The sequence below is a fragment of the Erigeron canadensis genome, chromosome 3 (genome assembly GCF_010389155.1).
Source record: "Erigeron canadensis isolate Cc75 chromosome 3, C_canadensis_v1, whole genome shotgun sequence".
Lineage (NCBI taxonomy): Eukaryota > Viridiplantae > Streptophyta > Magnoliopsida > Asterales > Asteraceae > Erigeron > Erigeron canadensis.
The window spans coordinates 22,654,431-22,663,314 of NC_057763.1; the positions used below are offsets into that span (position 1 = coordinate 22,654,431).

The 8,884-nt window shown below is 34.0% G+C and overlaps 1 protein-coding gene across 5 annotated transcripts; it reads right to left on the reverse strand.

Annotated features, from left to right (window-relative positions):
* Positions 1 to 3,400: 3,400 nt before the first annotated feature.
* LOC122593099 lies at positions 3,401 to 5,704 on the reverse strand. 5 transcript variants are annotated; one of them, XM_043765454.1, is made up of 5 exons: positions 5,350 to 5,704; positions 5,061 to 5,236; positions 4,936 to 4,977; positions 3,877 to 3,965; positions 3,401 to 3,731 (listed from the first exon to the last, which is right to left on the reverse strand). In XM_043765454.1, exons 2-5 carry the CDS (start codon positions 5,223 to 5,225, stop codon positions 3,719 to 3,721), a joined length of 309 nt encoding a protein of 102 aa, XP_043621389.1. In that variant the 5' UTR covers positions 5,226 to 5,236; positions 5,350 to 5,704; the 3' UTR covers positions 3,401 to 3,718. The 5 variants fall into 5 exon arrangements, 1 of the variants encoding a protein (XP_043621389.1); XR_006322795.1 differs by lacking the exon at positions 3,877 to 3,965 and having other exon boundaries at positions 5,350 to 5,701; XR_006322794.1 differs by lacking the exon at positions 3,877 to 3,965 and having other exon boundaries at positions 3,401 to 3,680; positions 5,350 to 5,700.
* Between the last annotated feature and the right edge of the window lie 3,180 nt (positions 5,705 to 8,884).

Here is an 8,884-nt window from a genome sequence, read left to right on the forward strand (position 1 = left end):
TACGATAGCATTTTTTATTTTTATTTTTTAGACATGTATAAGATAGCATATATGCACCGGTATTTACGATGGGAGAGGTGCAAATTAACACAATAGAAGTACTCAACCTCACCTTACTAAATAAAGAACCAGCTAAACAAAAGATAACCGAGGTCAAACTACAATGCATGCCAAAATGTATCTTCCCACTTTCCTTACCCAACACCAGTTGCTCAAGTTTTTGATACAGCTAGCTCTTTCCTAGTGATATGGGATAATTCCCAGAAAGAACAAGGGAAGTAGCATAAAAGGTCAAAATCTAAACCTCACTCATGTGCCTTAAAAACAAGGGAAGTAGCCTAAAAGGTCAAAATCTAGACCCCACTCATGTGCCTTAAGAACAAGGGAAGTAGCATATATAAAAGGTCAAAATCTAAACCCCACTCATGTCATAATGTATTTACACACTTTTGTCACCCGAAAATGCCTTAGAATCTTGTAAGTACCCGCAAAGTGAAGGAATTGGGAAGATATTAGGCACCTTTTTGCCACGAACGGTTCTCTTGCATGTCTCCCTGCAGTGGTTTAGTGTTCAAGCAACTCTGATTTCTGTGTCACCAAATGACCCAAAGTGTTGTCTACACAACCGTGTCTAAGCATCCCTTTATTGTATCGTTTCCGTGAAGAGAGTCTGCTCAGTTGATAAGGTTTGCCATGTGATCCAGAAGTAACTAAGGACATCACCCACCAATTTTTCATCCACAAACCTATAGCCACTTTACATTCCAGTAAGAGCTCATCTTATTGTCTCTTCATCTTGGTCAATCAATGGAGATCAAGGAAAAAACAGGTAGGCAATCGGTAAGCCATGTGATGATATTGACTTTGAAAACTTTGGAGTTGTCCATTGTGCATTTCGTCGGAGGTTTCTCATATTTTGTTGAAAGAATAGGTCAATGAGAATTGTAGATTGGTAAAACTATGAGCCTGTTCTCAATTCCTTTCTCGGGGGCCATGCGTCTGAGATGGTATTACCTTTCTGTGACAAATTTCGCTGATAAATATATCATAGTAAAGTTCCATCAGCTATTGAAAAAATATACAGTGCAATATATGTTGGGTTTCGTGGTTCAGTCGGAACGAAAAACAGCGGGTAAATGTTTTTTTAATTTATATATATTTCGGATACATATGACCATCATAGTTTATATATTAATCAAACTGATGAAAGGACTTAATCGCGTAGATGTATACAATGCAAGCCGTCGAGAACACAAGATTTGTTGAAGACAAATTCATGCTGGAAATTTATGCAAATGTAGATTATGCATTCATAGTTGCACTTATTGCAATCGTCGATGCAATGAAAAGCACGACATTAACTGATCAGATTATAGGTGTAGTTACTGATGGTGTGATCGAAGCTGCTCTTGGTGGAGTTGGTCCCTCCTATTAGCGGTATTTTACTTTGGTAAGTTTATATTTAGGTCAACTGTTTTATCAAATATCAGCTTGTAGTTACATTAGAAACTCTATCGCATATTACAGTTTATGATATCGGTTTTATTTTGCATTTGTCTTATTCTAAATAGTATCATCTTATGTCTGCTTATTTCAAAACAAAACAAACATTTGGCTTATAGAAATGTCACATTACAGTCTCATCTACTATTGACAAAGTGCGGAAAAAGATGGCACTGCATTGTGATATTTCCATAAATACAGTACAAAAATGCGTTAGGTTTTATCAACTAAAAACGGGTAATTTTGAAAACGGGTAAAATTGGGCAAGTATTGCCGGCTCTAATTAAAGGTCAATGGTCCAAGAGAAACTGCACAATTTCTATAGGGGATCCATCAATGATAATGCAGAGTATGTTATTTTAAGACCATTTGCCTTTTCTTTTGAAAATTTTATGATATTTTTCATGTGTACACACATGCGATATTCCATGGGGTTATTGATTATGCCAGAAAGTTCCGTTAAAATTAAGCCAAATAAATACTTCAAATTACATAATCAATTACTTTCGAGTATGATATCATCATTTAAGACCATTTTATTTTCATATATACGAGTATATTTTTTTCATGTTTGGTGTTGTTTTTAATAATGATAATGATCTGTGTACATCGGGGAATGTTTTCATTGTGACTATGTACTTTAGTTATTGTTAAAAGCATTTAGAATTTATTTTTTTTTAACTGCGAATTTGAGGTGCTATTTCACAGATCTACTCGAAATGAAGCGCAGCTATTCCCAAATGGGACCCCATCCAAGGGCAGGGGTGAACATCCCCCAAACACCACCTCGGTGCCACCAATTCCGGAGGAAACCCACCGCCCGAAGACCCACTGATTGAAAGTATCACTATTGGTGGTTTGGGTCAATCTATTTCTATAATCTAAGATGCTACAAGCCTACTAGAATGTAATTTAACACTTTTACACTTTGTAATTGGGAACTGGGAAGTCATTCTTGCTACAATTATTTTTAGAAGCTACATAAAAGGAAGTATGTCTCGAATTGTGAAGAAAACACACATGATGACGATTTTTTCATAACTAAAAATATTTTTTCTAACTTTTACTAATAGAAAGGTCCAAGAAGGATCAATATGTCCTGAATGCTAAAAAAAAAAAAATTCTGAATGCAATTCTTGGAACTGATATGGAGAAACAATTTTTACACAACATCTGACTCGACGAGCTAATATGAACAACATACGACAGATATTTTTCATACGCTCAAGACTCAAGAGAGTGTTTTATTTGGATTCCAATGGTACTGTGGTAGCAATTAACCACAATTAAAAAGAGCTCAACTAGAACCACTAGAGATGATGATTCTTTTTCCCCCCATATTTTACTTTCTTTTATGTAGGTTGTTTTCACTTTGCTATGTATTGTATCATATTGATAATTAGGGATTGGACATTGTAAAACAAGTATTAAAGTAAAACAAATAAGACAAGATCTTGACCCTTAGATCATGGTTAAATTGATGCACGAAGATTCACTAAACAATTGATGTCCGATGATTTTCAGTGAAGAGAAACCTATTTTTTATTTGTTTTACTTTAATACTTGTTTTATTTTACTTAAAACCTTGATAATTATGCTCAATTCGAAGTGATTTGGGGAAAATGTGATAACTAATGGTTGACCAATACAAAATAGTATCATATCAATGATTTTTTTTTCATTTCGTTCCTGATATCGTTGGTCCTCGGCTACCAATAGCGGGCCCCTATGTTAGTATTATGGTTCGTGATTTTGTATAAGTATCTCAATGAAACTTCAATTAGGATATGTGATCCTAAATCATATATGTAAATTATTAAAATCTTCGATGCACCTGTTGCATCTAGTTATATAAGAAGATCAATGTACACTGTCTCAACTATTTAGACAAAGTAAGTTGATGTCATGAGCTACCTTTACATTTTTACATCTCATTGTACAATTCATTTGTATTAGTTGATTCGGTGTCTCCATTTCAAATTACAATGTACGTAACAAAACAAATTACATTCATTATTACTAGCCTAGTACCCGAGCGTTGCACCGACGCTCGTTTATTGTGCGCGAGATGTCGTAACGTATCGTGTCTATATATTATATGACGTGATAGATGATTCGGTGACCAGAACTACATAAAACACTGAGTCATTTTTGCCTTTGACTTTTAGAAGTCAAACCTGCACATAAAACACTAAGTCATTTCTGCCTTTGACTTTCAGAAGTTAAACCTGCATAAGAAGACCAAAATTATGCACGGTATCATTACACCAAGGCATATTTCATGTGTAATATCCAACTAATACCATCTCATTTACTTTTTTTTTTTTTTGAAAGACAACTATCTCATTTACTTATTTCCACAATGTCACAAACCTTTGACTCCTAAATTTCAGCACCCAATTGTATATAACTCTTACCCCAAAACCATCTAGCAAGCTTCTTAAAGTACTGCAGCCACAATACTTGTACAAAGGCAGACTTAATAACATTAATACCAACTGCAAACGCAAAAATATAGTCCTAATAATCCGAAAAAACCAAGAAACCAACCAAGCAAATGAAAACCAAAATCAATTATGAACTAAATGAAGAAGATACTTCACCAAATAATAATGTAGTTGGAATACAACCAAGAGACGAAAATTCAGCTTCAGGATCCATGTAATGGTTACAAATGTTTATATAACCTAAAATTCAATTTATCATAAGGTATAACCAATATACAAGGCAAAAGGAATGGGTACAAATGTTCAAAAAGATATAAATTTCAGCTCATCATATATGGTTCGTTCGTCACGTAACACTTCCCGATAGACAACACTTGAGGTGAACACTCCAAGTTGTTTAAAGTTTATTGGCAAGATTGAGTAACACCTTGGTATTTAGTTGTAAAAACCCTCTTTATAATGCCACATAAAGCTGTTCATGTGGAAACACAAATTCTGGTAGATTAAATTTAGAAATAGGCACTGAAGCTTGATAAACCTCTGAATAGTAATACTTGGAGGATTATAGTTTTGGTAACAAAAGTACGAAAGTGATAGGTGAAATGAGGCAAACAGATGGACCTTAAACTTGAGAACCAAATATCATCAAATGAACAATGTATATCATCCTTACCTACTTTAACTTTGATGAGCTTGGGTTGGATGGTCCAATTCTGTCTATAAAAGACTTTTATCTCATAATCATACAACCATTCCTCTAATATCATTATATATCTTTCTATGCTAAATAATGTTAAAAGTTACATTACTTTCATTGGTGAATATGTAAATATAAAAAACCAAAACTTCGAATAAATATGATACGTTGACAAAGACATTACACTTTAGCATTTTAAAAGTTATGGGATAAATTAGAGATTTGAGCTAGTACATATTAAAATAGAAAATCAACTAACAATCCAAACATTTGGCTTGAGAATTGTACCTTGGTGGTCTCACTGGCAGAAAAGAGAGCATTTTGCATTATCTGCAAATTATAAAATAACACATTTAGTTCAATATAATGCAATAAGTCAACTATAATAATTCTGAAAATCAAGTTACATATACCTCTGTGTTCAATTGGAAATTAGTCGACCAGATTAATGTTGCCCAGGTCGATTTGATTTCGGTCATTAATGCTGGGAAAAAAAACCAATTAAACGCTATCATGAGAACATACATCATTTGAACTAGATTCATCGTGGCCATCCATCCATTCTTTAAAACATCCATGATCAACAATGCTAATAAACAAACATAAAATTATCATTATCCCCAAATTGATGTATAAAAGTATGTGTATATATATATAGGGTGTATAACATAACTAGCAGTAGGATGTAAAAAAAAATCATACCTTTTGATGGCGGGTGTAATTAATAGATCGTTGCTGGTGGCGACGTCTTTCCCTATATATCGATTGAGCACGAATCGATCTGCTGGTGGCGGTGTATATATGGATTGATCACGAATCTATTGGTGGCGTCACGAATCGAGCTGCTGGTAGCGGTGTATATATGGATTGATCACGAATCGATGAATGGTTTTATTTGTTGTGTCTGTTATTCTGATAGAGAAGGATCAAGACAGAGAGGCATGGATCGAAATAGAGGGTTTTTTTTATTGATTAAGAATCGATATAGAGAAGGATCGAGACAGAGATACGGTTTATTTGTTGTGTGTGTGTGTGTGTTTGATAGAGAAAGATCGTCCTAGAGAGGGTTTTTTCCCAGTAAGTTAGGAGGGTATTATAGTAATATCAGGTTCTTACACCCTTAAAGCCAATCTGTTTTATAAGTTAGGAGAGTATTTTAGTAATATGAGGTTCTTACACCCTTAAAGTCAATCTACTTTATAAGAGAGTATAGATAAGGACTTTTGAGTGTTAAAGTTTTGATTAAAAAAAAAACCGATTGAGTAAATAGTGAAAATGAGATGAAATGAAACACTCAATACAAAATGAAATGTATAGCTGAAGGGCCAGAGATGTGAATATGTAAACTAGAATGGGAAAGAGGGGCCAACATTTGGGGATGTTTTGTTGCAGGTTTTTCTACCAAACAAAAGCAGCTTACTCTGTTGTTGCCATAGAAGTTATGTTGTGTTCTCGAGTTTTTTATTGAAGAGAAAGGAAAAGAATATGAAGGATTTTTAAAATATTTGTGTTCTTGAGTTTCATTAAAAAGAAGAAGAGAAAAGAAAGGAAAGGAGTTGGAAGGAGAGTTCAATACATTTTGGCTACAATTTTTTCCTTCCACTTTTGGGATGATTTGGAAGGAAAGAAAATCTACCCCTTCTCTTCCATTCACCTCTCTTCTTTTCTTTCCCCTTCCTTTAAAAAAGAACTCGAGAACACAGCGTTAAATAACCTCCAAAATGCCAAGAAACGTTAGACCCAGAAGACAGAATAAGCTTATTACCTGATTCTTTGATTATTGATGAAATCCTATCTCGTTTAGAATTCACAAAAGACACAATCAAAACAGGTACACTTTCCAAACGATGGCAACATCTTTGGCCTTCAGTTCCTTTTCTCCATTTTCATGATTACCATTTTAAACAATACATACCCACGTTTGATCAGTATCGTGTTTCGTCGCCCGAATTTTATGATTCCGTTGATAAAACCCTAACTCAGTGTCGCCCTAGGTTAAAGAAACTTAATAAATTCAATGTCTCGACTGCTTACGATAATCGCTTTAAATCCCATGTCAATAATTGGATTTGTTTTGCTACTGGCTGTAAAGTCCAGCAGCTTTACTTAGATTAAGGTATAAGGAAGATATAGAAGATGAGTTTGTATTGGAAGGCGATTTGTTTTTTGTAAATTCCCATTTTACCCATCTCCATTTGGAAGGTTGTATATTTAATCCTAGTGGGCCGATTAGTTGGAACAACCTTACCGATTTATTTATTTCAAATGGGAAATTAGACCAAGATTTGATTGATAATATTCTATCCGGGAGTCCTTTATTGGAGACTTTGAGCTTTTCCAGTTATTATGGTTATTTAGCGCTCAATATAAATTCCAAAAGTGTTAAGAACGTGACGTTAGATGGATTTGCTGATCAAGGTGATGAACTTGATTACCTTGACCAGACTATTGAAATCAATGTTCCTTGTATTTCGTCACTAACGATCATGGATTGTATGTTGTTATGCAAGATTTTGTTGTGAGATGTGTCTTCTTTAGTCGAAGTTTACTTAGCTCATATTAGTTACACTTCCAGGTTTAAATCCTTTGTCAACAATTGGATTCAATTTGCTACTAGTAGTAAAGTAAAAAAACTTTGTTTATCTTTAAAGTATGAGGAAGTTGAAGAGCAGTTTGTATTGGAAGGTGACTCTTTTTTCACCAACTCCCATTTTACCAATCTAAATTTAGAATTTTGCAGATTTAATCCTACTGGGCCCATTTCTTGGAATAACCTTACCGATTTAACTATTTCATATGGGAAACTAGACCAAGATTTGATTGCAAATGTACTATCTAGTAGTCCTTTATTGGAAACATTAAAGTTGGATAAATGTTATGGTTATTCATGTCTCGATATTACTTCCAAGAGTGTTAAGAACTTGGTGTTCTGTGGATACGCTGCTCTAGATGATGAATCTGGTAATTGTGACCAAATAATTGAAATCAATGCTCCTTATATTTCATTACTAAGAATCGTTGGTACTTTGGTTTTATGGAAGCTTTTGTTGCGAAATTTGTCTTCTTTAGTCAAAGTTGAGTTAAATTATACTAAGTTGGGGTATTATGAGGCGCCACGTAAAGAAGAGAGAGAAGAGATGCTTGAAATGTTTATACTACGCCTTCACCATGTTAAAGAGCTCAAAATTGGGAATTATTGTTATACGTTAAATACTTGTTTTCTTTATGCAATTTGTGTATTTATAAAGATGCAACATAACTTGTTTCATGTATACTTTAATTAAAATCTAATAATATATCGGAAGTTGATCGATTGAAATGTGGTTGTTGGATGTGTGAATATTGCTACTTTGAAGTAATATTACAATAAGATAATCAGCTACTTGAACCAAGAGATGTGTTTACGAACTTAATAATCAGTTTCTCTTAATTACTTGCTACATGCTTATTCTTAATTTAATCCAGTAGAGATAACCAAGAGTAGAATCACTTGTTGCCCTTTGCAACCCCTAAAACAGATCATGTTGATTTCATGTTAAAGTAGTCGGTTCTAAAAATTTCTGTATGAAATCAGGTGACAAAGCCATGGTTATGTGAGTGAGGTCAACCGATCCCACTTAAAACTTTCCACCTTTCATTTTCTTTGTTGATTGTTGTTTTAAGCATGTAGCTTTGTACAGTGTTTGCAAGAATATTTATATATGTATTGTAACATTCGCGAATTTTGACCTATTTGACAATGTGATTAATTGTAACACCCGTGGTGATGGACCCGTTGACTTTCGTTAATTATGCAGGTAACATTTGCCTTTTCTTTCCGGATTCATCCTTCATGTGTATAACTCATGCTTCTAGTAGACTAAATGTGGCAAAATCAGAAAATAGATTAATTCGTAGAGTACTAGTCTAAATAGACAGAATGAGACTAATTCGTAGAGTATTAGCCTAAATAGACAGAATGAGACTAATTCATAGAGTATTAGTCTAAGTGCTGGAACCCCACACCCCTTTATCTTAGACTTATTTCCCTTCCACCCATCTCATTCTATCTTCCCTTTCTCTCTCTACTTCTTTCCCATGAACACATACAAACACATATCTCCCTCTCTCTAGATTTCTATCATATTTATGGAAATTTAAGCAAGATTAAAACTAGAATAATAATCTTCATGATATTCTAAACAACATATCAAAGATTTGAAGGTCAAAGTCCAAGAAATTCTTCGATCTAACTAAA

Excerpts from the sequence above, each read along its gene's own strand:
- LOC122593099 (XM_043765454.1), bottom strand. The coding sequence starts at position 5,225 with ATGGATGTTTTAAAGAATGGATGGATGGCCACGATGAATCTAGTTCAA. Across the intron at positions 4,978-5,060 it reads ATTTCCAATTGAACACAGAG|ATAATGCAAAATGCTCTCTT; the intron begins GTATATGTAACT and ends TATAATTTGCAG. Across the intron at positions 3,966-4,935 it reads CTGCCAGTGAGACCACCAAG|TATTGTGGCTGCAGTACTTT; the intron begins GTACAATTCTCA and ends CCTTTGTACAAG.